The 21292-nt window shown below is 45.0% G+C and overlaps 1 protein-coding gene across 2 annotated transcripts in view; it reads left to right on the forward strand.

The window, feature by feature from the left end:
• The window catches only part of NAA25 (N-alpha-acetyltransferase 25, NatB auxiliary subunit), a 561072-nt gene that overhangs the window by 59271 nt on the left and 480509 nt on the right, over positions 1–21292 (forward strand). For both annotated transcript variants that reach the window (XM_069214819.1, XM_069214820.1), the window contains exons 6-7: positions 4194–4301; positions 11622–11700. In XM_069214819.1, coding sequence (XP_069070920.1) covers positions 4194–4301; positions 11622–11700 — 187 coding nt within the window. The remainder of the gene's footprint in view (positions 1–4193; positions 4302–11621; positions 11701–21292) is intronic.

Raw genomic sequence — 21292 nt, forward strand, 5'->3', positions numbered from 1 at the left:
GATCTTCCTCAGCACTTTGAGTCTCTCCAAACTCAAGGGCGCAGGTTGCTACTCAACAATTGTGATATCAGTTTTGTTAAAGTTTATAACACAGGTGTTAGACCTGCTGTAAAGAAATGGCTCCCTGTTGCAGTTACCCCCCACTTTTTGCCTGATACTGATACTGATGCTGACTTGACTGAGAAGTGTGCTGGGACCCTGCTAACCAGGCCCCAGCACCAGTGTTCTTTCACCTAAAATGTGCTTTTGATTCCACAATTGGCACACCCTGGCATCCAGGTAAGTCCCTTGTAACTGGTACCCCTGGTACCAAGGGCCCTGATGCCAGGGAAAGTCTCTAAGGGCTGCAGCATATCTTATGCCACCCTGGGGACCCCTCACTCAGCACAGACACACTGCTTGCCACCTTGTGTGTGCTGATGAGAACAAAACGAGTAAGTCGACATGGCACTCCCCTCAGGGTGCCATGCCAACCTCACACTGCCTATGCAGTATAGATAAGTCACCCCTCTAGTAGGCCTTACAGCCCTAAGGCAGGGTGCACTATACCATAGGTGAGGGCATATGTGCATGAGCACTATCCCCCTACAGTGTCTAAGCAAAATCTTAGACATTGTAAGTGCAGGGTAGCCATAAGAGTATATGGTCTGGGAGTCTGTCAAAAACGAACTCCACAGCTCCATAATGGCTACACTGAATACTGTGAAGTTTGGTATCAAACTTCTCAGAATAATAAACCCACACTGATGCCAGTGTTGGATTTATTAAATGCACACAGAGGGCATCTTAGAGATACCCCCTGTATTTTACCCAATTGTTCAGTGCAGGACTGACTGGTCTGTGCCAGCCTACTGCTGAGAGACGAGTGTCTGACCTCATGCGGTGAGAGCCTTTGTGCTCTCTGAGGACAGAAACAAAGCCTGCTCTGGGTGGAGGTGCTTCACACCTCCCCCCTGCAGGAACTGTAACACCTAGCAGTGAGCTTCAAAGGCTCAAGCTTCGTGTTACAATGCCCCAGGGCACTCCAGCTAGTGGAGATGCCCGCCCCCTGGACACAGCCCCCACTTTTGGCGGCAAGTCCAGGAGAGATCATGAGAAAAACAAGGAGGAGTCACTAAGGTGTCCTGAGCTGAGGTGACTCTGACTTTTAGAAATCCTCCATCTTGTAGAAGGAGGATTCCCCCAATAGGGATAGGAATGTGACCCCCTCCCCTTGGGACCCACCCTCAGGGCTAGTAGCCATTGGCTACTAACCCCCCAGACCTAAACACGCCCTTAAATTTAGTATTTAAGGGCTTCCCTGAACCTAAGATATGAGATTCCTGCAACTTACCGAAGAAGAAGACTGCTGAGCTGAAAAACCCCTGCAGAAGAAGAAAGAAGACACCAACTGCTTTGGCCCCAGTCCTATCGGCCTGTCTCCTGCCTTCTAAAGAACCCTGCTCCAGCGACGCTTTCTCCAGGACCAGCGACCTCTGAATCCTCAGAGGACTGTCCTGCTTCCAAGAGACCAAGAAACTCCCGAGGACAGCGGCACTGCTCCAAAAGAACTGCAACTTTGTTTCAAGGAGCAGATTTAAAGACCCCTGCAACTCCCCGCAAGAAGCGTGAGACTTGCAACACTGCACCCGGCGACCCCGACTCGACTGGTGGAGAACCAACACCTCAGGGAGGACCCTCCGGCGACTCCAAGACTGTGAGTAACCAAAGCTGTCCCCCCTGAGCCCCCACAGCGACGCCTGCAGAGGGAATCCCGAGGCTCCCCCTGACCGCGACTGCCTGAACTCCATTTCCCGACGGCTGGAAAAGACCCTGCACCCGCAGCCCCCAGCACCTAAAGGAACGGAACTCCTGTGCAGGAGTGACCCCCTAGGAGGCCCTCTCCCTTGTCCAGGTGGTGGCTACCCCGAGGAGCCCCCCCCTTGCCTGCCTGCAACGCTGAAGAGATCCCTTGATCTCTCATTGATTTCCATTGAAAACCCGACGCTTGTTTCTACACTGCACCCGGCCGCCCCAGTGCCACTGAGGGTGTACTTTTTGTGTGGACTTGTGTCCCCCCCGGTGCCCTACAAAACCCCCCTGGTCTGCCCTCCGAAGACGCGGGTACTTACCTGCTGGCAGACCGGAACCGGGGCACCCCCTTCTCTCCATTGAAGCCTATGCGTTTTGGGCACCTCTTTGACCTCTGCACCTGACCGGCCCTGAGCTGCTGGTGTGGTCACTTTGGGGTTGCTCTGAACCCCCAACGGTGGGCTACCTTGGACCTAAGACTTGTAAGTGATTTACTTACCTGACAAAACTAACAAAAACTTACCTCCCCCAGGAACTGTGAAAATTGCACTAAGTATCCACTTTTAAAACAGCTTATTGTGTTTTATGTAAAAAGTATACATGCTAATGTAATGATTCAAAGTTCCTAAAGTACTTACCTGCAATACCTTTCAAATGAGATATTACATGTAGAATTTGAACCTGTGGTTCTTAAAATAAACTAAGAAAAGATATTTTTCTATAACAAAACCTATTGGCCTGGATTTGTCTCGGAGTGTGTGTTCCTCATTTATTGCCTGTGTGTATGTACAACAAATGCTTAACACTACTCCTTTGATAAGCCTACTGCTCGACCACACTACCACAAAATAGAGCATTAGTATTATCTCTTTTTGCCACTATCTTACCTCTAAGGGGAACCCTTGGACTCTGTGCATACTATTCCTTACTTTGAAATAGTGCATACAGAGCCAACTTCCTACACCTGCCCCATAGCTTCTTAACAAGCCACCTTTGTAAAGGCAGCCTCAAGTCCTTATTTTGTCCATTTAGCCATTTGCTAAAATCTCTCTTCCTTGGCCTCTCTGATTGTGGTCCTTCTGCTGTCTTGCTGGTGAGATCAACAGCCACTATCCTGCTACCAGTTTTTATCACAGTCCTACTTCCAGTGGTATACTGTCTGGGGGAGAGGGCAACCTCTGTTTTTCAGGGCTCTATCACATCCATAGTGTTTATCTACCAAACTATAGCTTTTGGTGACTGCCTTCATCCTATGTCTCTAGTGATTTCTCATGTATCTTGTCTGCCTCTGGGTTTAGAGCCCTACTGTTTGTTTTGTTGTTGGGTTTGACATTGTAAAATCTCCTCACCCCTTCTGCTGTGTGCATACTGGGCTCAGAACCATCATTGCAGAACTGCTTACACACCACCCAGGCATTGGAGCCTACTTGAAAACACTCCTGACGCTGCTGCTCTATCTGGCATGTCCACTGCGTCAGAGTTGAGGAGACCACCACACCTCACTGCTCTTCATAAGTGCAGCAAACAGAAGAATTCCGTTTTTCCAGCTCTCTTCGGCACCTATTTGTTTTTGCACTCGCTGACTGCCCCCCTCATGACTGCCATCTTGCCAATTGGTTATTGTGGATTTCAGAGGGGGATGGAGGAGTCAGGGTCTCCTTGTCAGGCCACCCATAATGTGTCGCTAGCGCCTCTTCCAGTCATTAAAGACCTGCTGCTAGTGGTCCAAAGGTCCTCCCGAAATTTGCTGTTTTTTTTGTTGTTTTTTTTAATTAACCCCCCCGTTCCCCATCCCCCCACTCCCCCCCAATCTTTTTAAACGTGCAGCATTATTTTGGAACACTGGCCTTTGATCAAGAGAGAACAGACATGCAACACAGCATTCATGAAACACCCCTGAGTGCCATATATACAACAGCCAATGACCCAATAACTCATTCTTGTGTAGTCCCAGTTTACTAACATGGCTCCTGTTTCAAAGTCTTTCAACTAATTTTCCGTAATGCAAATTATACATTAATGTAGAAAATACGTAGTGCTTGCCTAATTGGGTAACTTGTTCTGGATTGTAAAGTTCTTGTGCACCAATTTTAAACAATTAGGACCACTTCTTATAAAATTTCCCCTGACATTGAAATACAGATTCCTGCTTGGCATGGATAAATGGAAAATCTCAATCTTCTCCCTATTGGATAGTCATGGTGTTGTTAATTTTAAGGGTTCAGCAGAATGGAGTGAATTCCTTGCTGTAAACCAGCACTCTAGTAATGATCCATATAATTTGTACAAATCAACAAAACTAGATAATAAATATGTAATGTTATTCAATGTGAGCAATTATTTGCATGTGCACTTACATTTCTAATGCCCTTTGTCTTGGAATATGTTTTTTTTCTCTCTAGTCCATTTCTGCACGGGATGAAAAACTCTCAAAAACAATGTTTCTGCCTCTTGCTGAGAGAATGGTAGAAAAGATGGTGAGGGATGACAAGATAGAAGCAGAGGCTGAAGTAAGTACTGAGGAATAGTAGTATTTTATTTAGGCATCACTTAATTATAATTGTCATTGGAAAGATTTTAATGTTGAATAAATTGGTACGTTTCATTATAATTGATAATGACTAATAGAGATTTTCTCAGTACACTTTTTTCTGTGCAGTGGTCGCACACTGTTGGATCCAAAGAAAATGCATTTTTTGTTGTAAGCAATGTTTTTTAAAAAAAATTATTGGGTTTTCACAATCAATAAGCATGTGACAAAAAGGAGCAGGTGAATACGATGGCAATAAGGAAATAAAGCAGTATAATCGTATACATACGTTTATTAGCAGCATCCACATTGTATGTTTAGGCAAGACTAATAGTAAGGTATCCTGTATGTGTAACTGAGGAGAGACAGTGAACTGGGTTAAGGGATGGGCAGGCGGGGGGGGAACCAAGTGTTACAAAGTGAGAAGGATAAGACCAGTGGAGTGCTGTAGGCAGGTGGACAAAAGGTGGTTGCGATAACTGTGAGTGTGGGCGATGGAGTTGTGTGGGTGGGTTTTAATGGGGAATCCTACTGCTGTGGGAGTGGTCTTGATTTGTCTATGGGTGTTGTGATATAATCAGGGAGGAAAGTCATCAGGTGTGACCGCCTGTTCAAAGTGCTTGAGGATGGTGGGCAGTTAAGAGGAGATTGGCCAACTGGGCAGGTGCATTCCTCCTCGTACTGAAGGGCATCCTTTTCTGCTGTGCCCCATTTGCATACCACTCCAAGCCATGCAGCCCCATGGGGTCAGGGTGTGGCATTCGGGAGCACCAATGAAGTGCGAGTGTGCACTTGGAAAGCAGGAGCGCCAGAGCTATAAAGCAGGAGCACCCTCTTTGGTGCTTCCTGTGTTTCAGGATAACTAGGGAGCACCCTTCCTGTGTAGTGCTATCGAGCAGCTCGGTGACCTTGCGTAAGGTGGCATGAACTGAGCGCCAGTAGCATTGGTGGCGTAGAGGCAGCCGATCTGTGCCCCGGGAAAGTAAAAGTTTAGGTGGGCCTGGGTTAAGTACTCCCTGTGGAGTATGAAGAATTGTATGTTTTTGAAGTGGGAGTTTCGGGAGACCTGTCCATGGAATTCAAGTGCCAGATTCCATTCCTTATCATGAATTATTCTTAAGAAGTTATCCTCCCATTTGTGGGGCTATGTGGTGAGTGGGGTGACTGTCAGGTCACGATCGGCTTTATATAGCCACGTGATATGGTTGCAGCTGTCTCCCATTTAAAAAATGGTGTGTAGGACAACGTGTATGGTGGGTTCTTCCTCCGAGATGCCGCAGAACGTTTGGCAAGTTAGGCTAAGTTGTCTAAAAAGGAGCTGTGCAGGCCTCGAAAAAATCATTAAAATGTTATTAGACCTGCAGGTCGAGTAACTTGAATAATCTACTCGACTTAACTGTAATGTCCTTGACATGTAAACAGGTCTTAAATCTTGTAATTCTAGGCAAATATTTTATTTTACACAAATATTTTATTTTACATTCACCTTTTTCTTCATTTTCACACGAGTGCATCTTCAAATATGTGAGTTCAACATTTCTGCTGTATAAAAAAACCTCATTTGTTTGATTAAATAGACTAAACGTTTGATCCATGTCCAATAAGAATGTAGCCAACACATAGGATACACATGATCTATGACTTGCCTCTTAGTTTATTAATAGCATTGCTGTCAGGGCAGAAGTGTTTCTTAGTTTTTTTTTTTTTTTAACCCCTTCGCTGCCAGGCCTTTTTTTGGGGCTATTTGGGGCAGTTTGCACTTAGACCCTCATAACATTTTGTCCACATAAGCTACCCACGCCAAAGTTGCGTCTTTTTATTTTCCCCAACATCCGAGGGCTTCTAGAGGTACCCAGAGTTTGTGGGTTCCCCTGGAGTAGAACAAGAAATTAGCCATTTTTGTTTTTGTTTTAAAGAATCGGAAAAAAGGGCTGCAGAATAAGGCTTGTGCTTTTTTTTTTTTTCTTGGAAATGGCATCAACAAAGGGTTTGTGGTGCTAAAATCACCATCTTCCCAGCTTTCAGGAACAGGCAGACTTGAATCAGAAAAACAAATTTTTCAACACAATTTTGGCATTTTACTGGGACATGCCCCATTTTTACTATTTTTAGCGCTTTTAACCTCCTTCCAGTTAGTGACCGAAATGGGTCTGAAACTAATGCTGGATCCCGGAAAGCTAAACATTTCTGAAAAGTAGACAGCACTCTGAATTCAGCAAGGGGTCATTTGTGTAGATCCTACAAGGTTTTTCTACAGAAATTAACAGCTAAAATAAAAAAATATATATTGAAATTGAGGTGAAAAGCAGCCATTCCTCTTCACGTTTTACTCTAACTTATTTCCTGCGATGTCAGATTTTTGAAAGCAATATACCGTTACGCCTGCTGGACTCTTCTGTTTGCGGTGATATATAGGGCTTGTGGGTTCATCAAGAACCCTAGGTACCCAGAGCCAATACATGAGCTACACCTTGCAGTGGGTTTTCATACTATACCGGGTGTACAGCAATTTATTTGCTGAAATATAAAGAGTGAAAAATGGGTATCAACGAAACCTTAGTATTTCCAAAATGGGCACAAGATAAGGTGTTGAGAAGCAGTGGTTATTTGCACATCTCTGAATTCTGGGGTTCCCATACTAGCATGTGAATTATATAGTGCATTTCTCAAATAAACGTTTTTGTTACACACTGTCTTGCATTTGAAAGGCAAAAGTGTAGAGAAAGACAAGGGGCAATAACACTTGTTCTTCTATTCTGTGTTCTCCCAAGTCTCCCGATAAAAATGGTACCTCACTTGCATGGGTAGCCTAATGCCCAAAAACAGGAAACGCAACATGGACACATCTCTACATTTAAATCTGACGTGTTTTTTACAAAGTGCCTAGCTGTGGATTTTGACCTCTAGCTCAGCCGGCACCTAAGGAAATCTACCACACCTGTGCATTTTTGAAAACTAGACACCTAGGGTAATCCAAGATGGGATGATTTGTGGGGCTCTCACCATGTTCTGTTGCCCAGAATCATTTGCAAACCTCAAAATGTGGCCAACCAAAACACTTTTTCCTCACATTTCGGTGACAAAGTTCTGGAATCGGAGAGGAGCCACAAATTTCCTTCCACCCAGTGTTCCCCCAAGTCTCCAGATAAAAATGGTACCTCACTTGTGTGGGTAGGCCTAGTGCCCACGACAGGAAATGCCCCAAAACCCTATGTGGACACATTCCAAATTTTCAAATACAAAACTACCTGTCTTTGTGGGGAGGGGGGTGGGTGCACCTGCATTTGTGCTCCTGGGCTCAGCAGCCATCTAGGGAAACCTACCAAACACAAATATTTCCGAAAACTAGACACTCGAGGACGTCCAGGGAGGTGTGAGTTGCATGGATCTCCCAGTGTTTTCTTTCCCAGAATCCTCAGCAAACCTCAAATTTAGCTTAAAAACAAAAAATCACATTTTTCCCACAGTTCTGTGCGAGATCACAGCTCAGGCACAAATTTCCTACCACCCAATGTTTTCAATCTCCCGGTAAAAAATGATACCTCAGTTGTGTAGGTGGGCCCAAGTGCCTGTGACAGGGAAGAGCCAAAAACATGTTGAAAATTAGGGGGAGCCAAAGCGGGTCTAAAGGGGCAGTTTGAGAAAAAAACGTTTTTAGGGTAAAAAGTGGGGCAGACTTTTTTTCGGTATAGATGTGACAATGCTGGGTGGTAGGAATTTTGTGGATTCCTGCAGATTCACAAAAATGTGGGGAAAAATGTGTAATTCCAAGCAAAGTTGGATGTTTGAAGGGCATTGTGGGTGAGAAAATGGTGCGGGGCCACCCTGGACTCACCCAGATGTTTAGTTGTCAGATGTGTCGAATTTTCTACATGGCACCGTCCCAAAGTCCAAAAAGTGCAGCCTTCACCATTCCAAGCGGGTCGATTTTGAGAGTTACACAATCTCTCATGTCTCAAATGTAAAACCCAACCCCGAAATAATCAAAGTCCTCTTGTTTGCCATGGGATAAGATGTTTAACGTGCAGGGAGAGAGCTGAAAGACTGTTACCCCCTTCAGTTGGGGTGGGGGCATAACCATGCCCATACTGGTACGTTGCCACCACCCCACCCCATCTTTTTTTTTTTTTTAATTCCCTGGCATCTAGTAAGCTTTCTGCCCCCTGGGGGAGTGAATTGGGGTTAATTGCCCTATCTGTCCACTAGCAGAACAACTTTGTCCCCATTTATTTGGGGTAAGGGTGATGGCCATATCCCCACCCTCCCTTTTTTTTTTTTTTATTCTTTTTTTAAACTGTCTCTGGTCGGTTACTCCCTCCCCCTCCAAAATGGGGGTAGATGGACCTTACAAAAATAGGCAGAAATGTCCAACAATAATGAAAAGCCCTTGAAAATAATTACCCCCTTGGGGAGCGACCCTTGCCCAAGGGGTCGCTCTCCTTATGCCACTTTCACTTTCAAAATACATCCCTGGTGCCTAGCGGGCATTTCAGCAGAAATACTCTGAGAGACATTAAAGAGAAGGAAATTCCTTTCCTTCCCTTTGATGCCTCTTAGGCCCCCATCACATGATTGGAAGAGAAATGTTTTTGCATTTCTTTCAATCTGCAGCCTCTGATGAGGTCAGCTTGCAATCTCACGCCGGTGTCATCAGACGTAACGGGGGGATGGTGGAAGGGGAAGCGATTGACTTTCGAGCCCTGCCATGGGGGGTATGGGGGGCACCCCCCCCCGAGGGCCAGTACATGGACGTAACCATTACGTCCTTGGTGCCCAAGGGGTTAAACACTCACTTTTAATAAATATACTACTACATCATAATGTGGTAGTGCACTGTCATTTACAGACTGTACATTTCCAAGAAATGTCCAAAACCTACCATCTAACTTACAGCTTTACTGATAAAACTGTATAATGTAGTGACAATATGTGAAAATTAGGTTGCAGAAAACATATTTAGCATATGTACATCAAGATGATTTGTTTTCATCCTGTTTAATTATTTTTTTCATCACACAGAAATACAAAAAATGTACTTTGTTAACTACTGAAATATATTTTGAAATGTTTGTACAGTTGACTTAGGTTTTTCCTATCACACAATATTTAAATAACTTCCACCCTACAGACTTTCATTTCATACTCTTTGTACAGCAGGCCAGACAGTTCACCTTACAGAATCCTGGAACTCTGCAGTCTGAAGGAAAAGTAATTGTAAGAAGACAAACTGACTTTTGACCCCTGTCAGTGAACACAGAGCAAATGTGACAAGATAAGACCAAGATTTAAAGGTGTCATCACTGTTCCTGCACTTTCTGACTGAACAGAACACCCGTTGTTTGTCAGCTCGCCAAAAGGGCCGAGTAGGTCCTAAAAATAGCTCGACCCAATAAAATACGACTTGCTATAGCAAGTGGGCAGGTAGATTTTTCGAGGCCAGTTGTGCCAACGGGAGTCCTTGCTCCTCCCCAGATGGTTAAAAGGAAACCAATTGGCTGTTGGAGAACAGGTCACCCAGCGTTGGCACTAAGTTGCCAGCAGTGTAGAAGCCTGGGGCATGGAGGAGGCTGATCAGGGGCAACAGGAGTGTTCAGCAAAGCGGCTCAGGAGAGGGGATTTATCTGGGCCGTACAGGTCTGAGGGACTACCACCAATAAGGGCCAGGGGGAGGGGTGCAGAGCCTTTGGTAGCCGAAAACCCGGATCAGGGCCACTAGTAGAGGTCCTTGTTTGTTGAAGGCTTGGCCCAGAAAACATCTGGCTATCCAGCGGGACAGCCATTGAAACAGTGCTGCTAGGAAGTATGACCCAAAGGAGGGGGCGCAAAAGCCTCCTCGGTCCACTGGTAGCTATAAACTCGTGAGCACGACCGCCACGTTTGGAGCCCCATAAAAACATACAGAGGAGAGTGTCAAGTTCCTTGAAGGAACAAGGTGGAATGATTTGGAGATAAGTGAACTAGTACAGGAGGTGGGGGCAACATGATCATCTATACTAAGGTGATTTTACCTATTGGGGCCAATGGAAGGAACTGCCAGAAGTATACAAGGGCTTTTATTCCAGCCAGGGCCTTATGGAGGTTCCCCTCCCAGAGGTCTTGGGGATCTTGATATGGATATACTCCTAGGTAGCGGGTAGCCTGAGTGTGCCAGTTACTGTGTTTGAAGCAATATACCACATCAGAGTTTCTCCCACTCATACTATCTAAGCCAGCTGTGGGATATGAGAGTTTGCTTATTGGGTATTTCATCTCCATTTGAGGACAAGATTTTGGGGTTGCTTCCTGTGGGGAGGAAGGAGTACTTGTGGATCTGCCTTATAAAGGGTACCTTCCCTGTACAAGCATTACTTTATGGTCCACAAAGGTCAAGTCAGGAAACAATTGTGGGATTTACATACAAATATCCAATGATGCAGAATAGTGTGCTCCCATTAACTGGCAGAGCTCATGCTTCTGTTCACTTTCTTAGCAAAGTTATGAAAGAAGAAAAGGCGTAGAAGTTCATCCTTTAACTGTTAACTGTTTTACACTGTTCACTTCTGTTGTGGTGTGATAGGTTCTAAGAGTTTAACTAAAGTTTCTGTCTTTGAGTATAGGCTTTATCCTTTGTTTGTGAACCACAGGTAAGTCCTTCTGAGTTTCATTGTTTGGGCTCTCCCAGTTGCAGTCTATATCCACTCAATACCTGATATTTTCTGTGTGAGCCATACATTGTAGCAGAAGAGGGAGAGGAACACAGTAAGCTCATATCTGCGGAATAATAATCAAGTTTTCCAACTTGACTCCTTGACTTCCTCTTCTTGGTGTTAGCCCTTACCGTCCTCATCTCGGCATCTCCTTCCTCCTTTTTCTACTCAGCATCACCCCCTCCTTTCTCTCTTCGTTGTCACACCCCACTTTCTCTCTTCATTGTCACTCCTACTTTCTCTCTTCCGTGTCACCCCCTCCTTTGTCTCCTCTGCATCACTGCCACCTTTCTCTCTTCAGTGTCACCTCATGCTTTCTGTCCTCGGCGTCTACCACTCTTTTCTCCATCCTGCATTGATCCCTCTTCTCATTGATCCCTCTTCTCTCCATCCTGCATTGCCCCCTCTTTTCTCCATCCTGCATTGCCCCCTCTTTTTTCTATCCTGCATTGCTTCTCCTTCCTGCACTGTCATCCCCCCCTTTCCTGCACTCTGTGACATCCTCCCTTTCTTCACCTGTCACTGCTCCCACCCTCGCTTTTCATCTGACCTACACTTTATTTTTTGTTTGTTTTTTAAACTTAACCCCATAATGTGTTTTTTTTTGGTCTAAGGTTGAACTTTACTATATGATACTGGAGCGTTTGGGAAAATACCAAGAAGCTTTGAATGTTATTAGAGGCACACTTGGAGGTAAGGCAGTTTTATTGTATGTTTTTCTTTCTTCTCTGAGCATATGTTAAAAGAAGCATAGTTATGTGACAATGGTATGCCTGTAGAGGAAGACAGCTGGCTCTCTGTGAGATTCCGGCCTCCATATTGGTTAATGAGCCTTTAACATAGACTCATTGTTAGAATTTGTTTATGTCTTCTAGATGAGGTGACACTGAAACTGCCTATGGTATAATTCCCAATTGATTTCTAAAATTAGAAAAGTCAGTGGGTAATTTACGGACTTCCTTATCGTTATCTACATCCCTACCACCAGCACTTTGCACCTTCTCCTAGCATCTTTCTGCCACAGACACTCAAGGAAACACCCCTTGCAAATGTAAACCGGTGAAGTGCAAATGGCCTTTTTTATATGGTCATTCAGCGGGCATGACTGTCCACTGTTAAACAAGGACAGCAGATGGATTGAGATGCACCTTGCTATTTTGTTTTGTAAAGGGACCTTGACATTTTGAAGGTTCAAAAATGCATAGATCTGAGTTGCTCTACTTTGTTCAGCAGGTACCCGCCATAACTTTTGCCAAGGACTATTAACAGCATTAATGCAGACATCTCCTCTATCCAGCAGCTTACGTGTCAGTTCTGCAGTAGAACGCATATGGTTTTCCAAAGTACTACAGGTTCTGCCTAAAGATATTAAAGATGAGTGATAGGATCGCAAAACGTCTGTTGGTAGCCCTAAGCCAGTTATTTATGAACACATTGATAGTCTAGCATTAATTTTTGCATATGCTTTTCCTCCTCCCCACTGATGCCCTGTGTGGTCAGGAAATCGAGACAAACATTCCTCACCCACAACCTGGTGGCTCCAAATATGGCCAGACAACCATGGTCCTCAACCCTTCTGAGATATATCTTCCCTCTTAAGAAACTCCCCAACTGCTTGAAACTTCTTAGACAAAGGTCTTAAACAAGGTCCCTGTTGTATTTATAACAGATTTGATAGGATCATTGCTGATGCTCTTTAGGAAGGCACTACTGGCTTTGATAAAGAAGCTTGCGGGTGAATCATGTGACATTGATATCAGCTGAAACAAAACTGTAAAAATACGCCTGCGATATAAACTGCTGAAACCATGAGTGCTGTTTTTAGCAATATGAATGTAAAGTATAGTTTCACTTGAAGGTCCTGGCTGCTTATGGGGCTTGATCTGATCAGAACTCATTTGCGTACCATACTGTGTACGAAATCTGGGAACCTTATATTTCTCAGTTCTGTGCTCTTGGTTGTTGTGGCAACATCACTCCTCCCACAAATGAATAAACAGTTATTTAAACGCAGAATGTGAAGTTTCTACTCTACTCAAGAACAGGGCTTAAAGTACAGAATGGCAATCTGGTACTGTATTCAACGTCCTGGTCTGATCTTAAACATTACTACTTTATACAACTACAGTGTTAAACAGTTATGTATGTTAACAGTTGTATTTTAAATTGGCTTTATAAATGAGAACTGGGTTCGGATCCTATCAGTTAGTTTATTTTGGCTGTAGGACTTTAATGGCAAGTTATTTGCTAAACTAAAACATTCTCGGTGTCCTTTCGAGCAGAAATTGCATGAGTTCCAAAACCTGGCTTTCATGCCAATTGTTCGACCATTGAGATTATGACCTTGATCTTTCTGACTGTTAGTGAAAAAACTATAGGAAGGTATTTGTTACACTGATTATTTAACTGATAAAGTGGATAGGAACAATCTTTAGGACAAACTGTATGCATAGGGATATTGGTTCCACTTTATTTATTTTATTATATTCTTGGGAGAAGTACATTTACAATCCTCTGTACCAGTTAGGATATGAAATGGAAGAGAACCACCCCCCCTCAAAATGTATATCCTCAATGGTCTGAAAAAGGGGCTGTATGCACTGATACTTCACTCTATATAGCTGACGGCCTATCTCCAAAGTAGAGTGATGCCAGGATCAGCCACGTTAAGTATGCTATTAATTTGGTTATTCTGTCTGTGATGAAGGTAGTGCTACGAATAGGCTTAACATAGTTATAGGATTATTAATTAAAAAATAAACGTATCCAAGACCAAGATTGCCTTTGTGTTGTCTGAAGTCAGCCTTTAAATTGATGATTTACTTTTCCTCGATTGAATGAGTCACTAATTATGGTCCTTTCTGGGTAATCATTTATCAGAAATGATATTTGATCTTGTGCCCCAGACAAAGGGGTAGTGTTTATGGTATTCCCCCCCCCACCCACCCAAGTGCATATATCTGGATCTTCCTTTAATGCAGTAACTTGCAAATTGATCAATATATTGTTGTATACCTATGTTATTGTTCCGTACCAAGAAAAGTTCTATTCACCATATGTCCTTCATTGTTATTTTCAGACATTATTCAATGTATTAATTTCATAGCCATCTGAACTAGAGCTGAGCTGGTAACTACATTCTGAAAGCACTAATAATAAGAAAGCCTTTGGTTGTAATCTAATTTGTGACTCATTTATTACTATCCAGTTAAGTAGAATCCTTACTTATTACTAGCTAGTCTGTCTGGATTTTTTAAAATGACTAACAGTGTGTAAGCAACTCTGAAATACTCCAGTGAAAAGATTGTTTTCTTAATGATTTTTCACTGTTGTATAAAGTGTACTTTTTAGATTGAGCATAGCAGCACGTAAGCATTGATTTTCGAACGGTTGTAATCTATTTGGTGGGCTTTAACCACGCCCATCTCATGCCCATCACTTTCATTCGTTCCTGGGTTTGTTTTTTTTCAAATCTGTTGTTGTCATCGATAAATGCTTTACGTTTGTCCTGCTTTGAGGGTCTTCTGTTACACCTTGCAGACTAACCCTGTTTTAAAACAAAATCTTTTTTTAATATCTTTTATTAACTTTTTAAAGCAAAAATTGTAAAAAAAAAAAAAAAAAAACACACCTACTGTGTAGAACAACCCCCTCCCTACCCCTCCCACTGTATTCCAGCATACAAGTTACCATTTCACAATTTTCATTCCACTTCTGTACATATAAGCTGATCCTTCATAGTTTAGCATATATTGACATTTATGTGGTAGAGGCATCGTCCGAATCCGAGCCGATGCTCCCCGCGAGCTGTCTGAGATTCTATTGTCTGGGTGTTTGAGGCAATCTAATATTGTGTTCCATTGTCATGCCGGGTCTCTGGACCCTCTTCCCTGTGCTGCTTCCTGATATAATATATTTCCCTCTGCCTCAGCCCATTTTATCAATGCATTCTGCCATCTTTGAATTTGAGGAGCCCCAGCTACCTTCCAGTGGCTCGTAATTTCTCTCTTGACCAAAATCAACGCCAGTTCAATATATTTATTGGTTGTCCTTTTGGCAGGGGGGCGGGGAAAATTTCCTAACAAAGCTGTCTCCCATCTGTAGTCGTGGTTTCTTATATACCTCTTCCCAATAAGGCACCATCTGCAGACAGTTCCATAACATGTGTTCTAACCCTGCCTCAGGTTCTGGGCATCTGGGGCAGCCTCCACCTCTAGTGGCATTCATCTTTGCAATTCTGTGAAGGGTAAGATAAGCTCTCTGATAGACATAGATGTTTATTAATTTAAAACAAGCGTTTCTAGTTGCGGGGTATATATGTGAGGTGATCCTGGCCCATCTCCACTCATCAATTGGAGTCCCCAACTCCGTCTGCCACTTCAATCTAAGTTTATCCAGAGAAGTAAAAGTATCTTTGTGTAAGGCTTTGTAAATTGCCGAAACCACACCCCTGTCTCCCCCGCGTGAGTAAATAATTCTGAAACCTTCATGTATTCGAGGTTCCTGAGACTCCAGGTTCTATGTATAATCCTAGTGATCGCGTTATATATAAGGAACATTCTGGGTGGAATATCATACTGTTCTCGCAGTTCTGCGAAGGTGCGCAACTGCCCATTATGATACAGGTCCCCCAGCACTGTAATATTATATGTAGCTAGTTTCCTAATCCCTGTTAAAGCCTGCCCCCCCACCAGTTGCTGCAGACTGGTCATTGGAATTTCTGGAGCATAAAGGATAGCCGTACAGGAGCGCCCTAGACCAAGCTCCCAGCACGCCCGCGCTGCATGCCACTCCGGTGGTAATCGCTGCTTTTTCCCACTAGGGGCCAGCAACACTCTCAGGAGGGCGTGGTGTAGTTCACTTAAATCATACTGTGTATTTTGATCCGCTGGATCCTCACTTAAGGATCTTGCCAACCATTGCAACTGGCCAGCCCAGAAGTAAATCTCCATGTCCGGGGCCGCCAACCCTCCTTCCGAGGTGGGTCTCTCTAAAGAGTGCTCAATGCCAGTCTGTGTTTACTCGATCCCCATATAAAACTGGATATCATGGAGTTAATGTTACTGAATACTGATTTCGGTATAACCAGTGGAAGAGAAGAGAAATAGTACAATAATCTTGGCAGCATTATCATTTTAAGGAATGCGCTTTCCCCATAACCCCTAACGGGAGTGTCCCCCAAAACTGCATATCAGTTCTCAATCTCCTTATTGCACTATGCATGCTCCCCTCTAGTAAGTCTGCTGTTTTATGGTATATGTTAACTCCTAGGTAGCGGAATGTAGTGGGTGCCCAGGGGAACCCCCGTATATCAACCATTTCGAGACCCCCTCTGTTAAGGGGAAGATGGAGGATTTCTGCCACTTTATCCGTAGACCAGATGCTCCTCCAAAGCTTTCCAGCATGGTCATTGCTCCCGGCAAATCAGTTTCCATGTCTCCCAGGAAGATCAGCATATCATCCGCATATAGTGCAATATAGTGCATCTGCGGTCCTACTTGAAGCCCTTCAAAATAGATGCCTGATCGAGCCATTCTAGCAAGCGGTTCCACCGCTATCGCAAAGAGCAGGGGTTACAGGGGACAACCCTGCCTGGTGCCCCTGCCAATTTGGTATGGATCTGATATAGTCCTACCCGTGCGTACTCGTGGTGTGGGATTCGCATAGAGTAGCTGCATCCATCTAACAAACTCGAGCCCCAGGCCTCGTTTCAGCATTTCTTTTTTCTAAGTAATCCCACCTAAGGCTATCAAACGTGTTCTCAATATCCACTGAGATAATCGCCGTCTGCTGCTCGGTTGGAGACTCAGAGTGGAGTATAGAGACTAGCCGTCTTATGTTCTGTGCAGTGCTACGCTTGGGGACAAACCCAGATTGATCTCTATATATCAGTTTTGTCATATAGGGCAGCAGTAGGGTAGCTAATATTCTACTAAGTATCTTATAGTCCAAGTTGAGCATGGACAGCTGGCAGTATGAGCGCACATCTCTCTCCGGTTTATCGGGCTTTTGAAGTGGTTTCATGATAGCTTAATTTGTGGACTGAGGTAGAGCATCCCTCTTTTTTTGCCTCTGCATATAGGCTACACAAGTGTGGGGCTAGTTTTCCAGGTAAACACTATAGACCTCCACAGGAAGTCCGTTAGCTCCTTGGACCTTTCCTTTCGCCATATTTTGAACTGCGGCTTTAACATCCGCTATCGAGATTGGCTCAGCGAGGACCTGTTTGTCCTCTTCCCAGGAATAGTAGTCAGCAAACCGTGTATTTATTGCACTCTGCCCATAAAGACGACAACCAGCTGCACCCTCAATTTCTGTTATCACTGTCTGCTGTCTCGGTGGGGCTGCCAGCCATGCCAAGAGTGAGCCTGCTTAATCTCCCTCTGCGTGTTGCCTAGCCAAGTATTTTCTGTAATCAAAATGGCTCAACTTTTCGGTTAGCTCTGCAATTTTTTCCTTGAGACCGGCAAGACAAGGGGCCACTTCTGGGTGATTGGGTCTCTGGCGTTCAATGTCTCTAAGGGATTCCCCATGTTTTTGGATTTCTAATTCAAAGGACGTTCGAACCCCCTACACTCTGTTATGCATATTCCTCTGATGACTATCTTCCATATCTCCCATTCTATTGCCCTAGTGGATGCCGTTGCTGTAGTAAGGGCAAAAAAATCTCCAATTGCCGCCAACAAGGAGTGTTTAAATGCCTCGTCTTCGAGCATCTCTGCTCTGAGACACCAGGTTGGAATGCTAGGTTTTTCCCTGCACCATGCCAGTGATAGTAGCAGGGGATTATGATCTGAAATAGTGCGGCACAGGTACTCTGCTGTTCCCACTGCGCTTTTTATCTCAGGGGAGGCAAGGAATGTGTCCAGACGAACATGCAAGTCATGTAATGTTGAATGAAAGGAATAGTTTCGAGCTTTAGGGTGGATATGCCTCCAGCAATCATCAATTCCCCATTGTTGCTGCCATTCAGAGAACAGTCTAGCCACTTCTGTGGTTTGGGACCGAGGCAGGGGTGGGTGAGACCTATCTAATGTAGGATCTGCAATACGATTAAAGTCTCCTCCTATTAAGGTGGCTTGTGTAAAATAGGTACCCAATACCCTCGAAAGTGTAGTAAGAAAAGCTCCCTGTTCCTGGTTTGGTGTGTATATTCCCCCTATTGTGATGTCTCTACCTTCTAGTCTCCCACTTATTAAGACATATCAGACACTCCCGGATGTACCCATATTAACACTCCCCTTGCAAAAGCCGAGTAAGTTGTCGCGAATACCTGACCACGCTTCTCTTCGCAAGTGCTCTGACTTCCTGTTACAATAGGTGGGTTTCCTGCAGTATGGCTATGTGGACTCCCCGTCTCTTAAGCTGACTGTATACTTTATACCTTTTACCCATGCTATTCAGGCCCAGGACATTCCAGGTAGCAATTTTATAGTTCAAGGGGGAACCCATAAAATACAAAGGTAGAAATCCAGAGTCTGTTCGTTCCTCCCCGACAGCTAGGTGCTTACCCTCAACCAAATTTCTGTAATGCAAAGTGTAGCTAATGCTTTTGTGCAGGGTGCAATTCTTTTATAACACACAAAACGAATACACCAGTACCCCCCTCCACTTCCCCAGGACCGGTACCTAAAACTATCCCTGTCCAAAACGTTAAAACTGTAGCTATCATCATTCAGGTAGGGCGGTACACGAGAAACCGAAAACCTGCTTCCTGATGTGCCTCCAGGGCCCAGTCAGATTATGTCACATATCAGCTATCCCGTTACACAATTGCCCCTGTTTCTATCTTAACTGATTATGCTGCGCCATCAGGGAACAGTGCCCCATCCCCCTATGAAAGCTACTTCAGATGAGTCAACATCCCTTGCTTCTCATGACCCCTGCTCATCCTATGAAGCATCAAACCCCATAGTTTAACAAGAGCTGTCACTGAGGGATGGCATGGGCTTTCTCTGCTACTCACAAATACCCAAAGGTGTTCAATAAGGTCCTCTGATGATCTCTGGGTTACTTGGGCATGCTGATGGATGTGTCTCAAGATGAGACGGAAATACTACCAGAATTGGAGTCATGATCTGAAAGGACCTCGGAGGACTGAGTCAAAACAAGGTTCCCTCCACTCATAACTGCTGTAGTATCCACTGCCTCTCGCATTTCCTGTAATGCCTGATGTTGTGGAGGAGCTGCGTCTGTTCAATGCTTGTTGGATCTGTTACGCCTTCTGTTGGTTGTGCGTGGGGTTCCTCGCTGTGGAGCAGATGTCGATGGGTCCAGAGTCTCCAGCCAGTCCCACACTAGCTTGGGCGAGGTAAAAAAGTGGGTCTTATCACCATATGATACTCTCAGTTTAGCTGGGAAGAGCATAGCGTATTGAATTCCTAAGTCTCGGAGCCGCCGTTTGGAATCTTTGAATGAGGCCCTCTGTTTTTGTGTTTCTCTGGTAAAGTCAGGGAAAATTGTTATCCGTTGGTTGTCTAGCATTATTACCCCCTTTAGTCGTGCCTGTGTTAGGATAAAATCTTGGTCTTTAAAATGTAGCAGTTTGGCAACCATTGGGTGAGGTCCAGCTCCCGGGGGGAGAGGTTTTAATGGCGCCCTATGGGCTCTTTCGATGGCAAAGAAGGTGGATAAGCCTTCCGGCGCCACGTCTTCCTTTATCCAATTCTTCAGGAAAATCTCCGTGCTTGCTGCTCTCAGCTCCACCTTTCCCGGAAGTCCCACTAGTCGGATATTGCTTCTACAAGCACGACTTTCAGCGTCTTCCGCCCTCACTTCCAGCAGTTTTACTCGAGAGGTAAGCTCCATCAGGTCTGTAGAGATGATTTTTTGGCCCGGGGTTAGCTGTTCCAGGAACCTCTCATTGGAGACCACTCTGTCCGTTAACCTCCGGTGGTCATCTCTCAGCAACGAGAGATCCACCGTTAGAGTGTCTATTTTCTGTTCAAGAGCTTCACAGGAGTCTTGGATCGCCTGAAGTATCGTGTACAGTGTAATCTCCGAGGTGGGTGCATCAGTGTTTGCTCCAGCTCTAGACGTTTGTTCAGGTGGTTTAGTAGCACCCACACCATCTGGTTCCTGCCCCTCCCGTCTCTTCGGCTTACCCATCGTGTCTGGCCCAGTTTCCTACTTCGTTGAGGACCAAGCACTGCCTGCATTGACAAGACCCCAGGTTTGGTTTAAGCCAGGAGGGTCTTCGGCCAGCACCTCTCCAGTGAGCCAGGGAGGGCTGGGGGTTGGGGGGGGGAATCCGTTCCTGTGAATCCGGTCCCTTTTATTTAGTCGTGGCACTTGTTGATGGGGAGTGATGCTGCTCTGCAGCTTCACCGGGACACTTGCCCACCTCTCACTCACTGGTTGGAACCACCCATGTTCACTATGTGTTGCCCTCAGGGCTTCCAGTCACTAGGGCATCCGTGTTCTTAATATCGCCCCTCTGTCCTTATTACTGCCCTGTGGGGCAATTGCAGCACTGTGTTGTCGCGCTTTGTTTCCAAATGACCAGTATCGAGGGTAGGGCAGAAGGGGGGCATCACCTCGGGTCCTTGCTCTCTCCTCCAAACTGCTGGGGCCTGCTCACGATAGTAGGATGAGCACCTCGTTTTCGCCATACCTTCTCGTGGGCTTAGTTCTCGATCCTCCTCCAGACGCCAGTCTACTCCGGCGCTATTCAGCCCCGGCAGTGCCACTCCGCTTTACTTCCGAGCCGCGGCCGCAATCTTAGCTCACCTCGGTTTGGGACTCAGGTGTTCCATTCAGTGGCTCTCTGCCTTTTTTTCCTTCAGGCGGCCACTGGACTCGGTGCCCTGGGTACTCTGAACCCCCGAGTGCCACTTGGAACCATGTTTGGGGCCGTTATGCCCTCAGGATACTTCGGGCACTGCGACTACCACCGGGAGCTCCGCGTTACGCGTGCTGCTCCATCAGCTGCAGGCCACGCCCCCCTTACAGACTAACCCTGTTATATGGATTATAGTACGTCTACCAATATACTTTAGCATGAGTGAACTACTTTGAACGTGCGACATTGTGTATACTTTTAAGTATACTTCTGTGGGCTTAAAACCATTTCATTTGTTCATTTCGGTCTCATTTAAAAATCCTTGCTTGCTAGTGGTCAGTCATGCCTCTTCATCCCTCCTTTTTCTCTTTGGAAGCAGGAACCAACTACTGTATAATTAGGCTTTGTCCTGTTTTTCTGCTCCTTGGGGGACGTATTATTTCCTGCTTGTGTTTGGCGAATCTTCCCTTTTCATTTTCAGAGCATTCTTGCTCTCAGCTTAGC

Source organism: Pleurodeles waltl, chromosome 11 (assembly GCF_031143425.1).
Source record: "Pleurodeles waltl isolate 20211129_DDA chromosome 11, aPleWal1.hap1.20221129, whole genome shotgun sequence".
In the NCBI taxonomy this organism is placed as follows: domain Eukaryota; kingdom Metazoa; phylum Chordata; class Amphibia; order Caudata; family Salamandridae; genus Pleurodeles; species Pleurodeles waltl.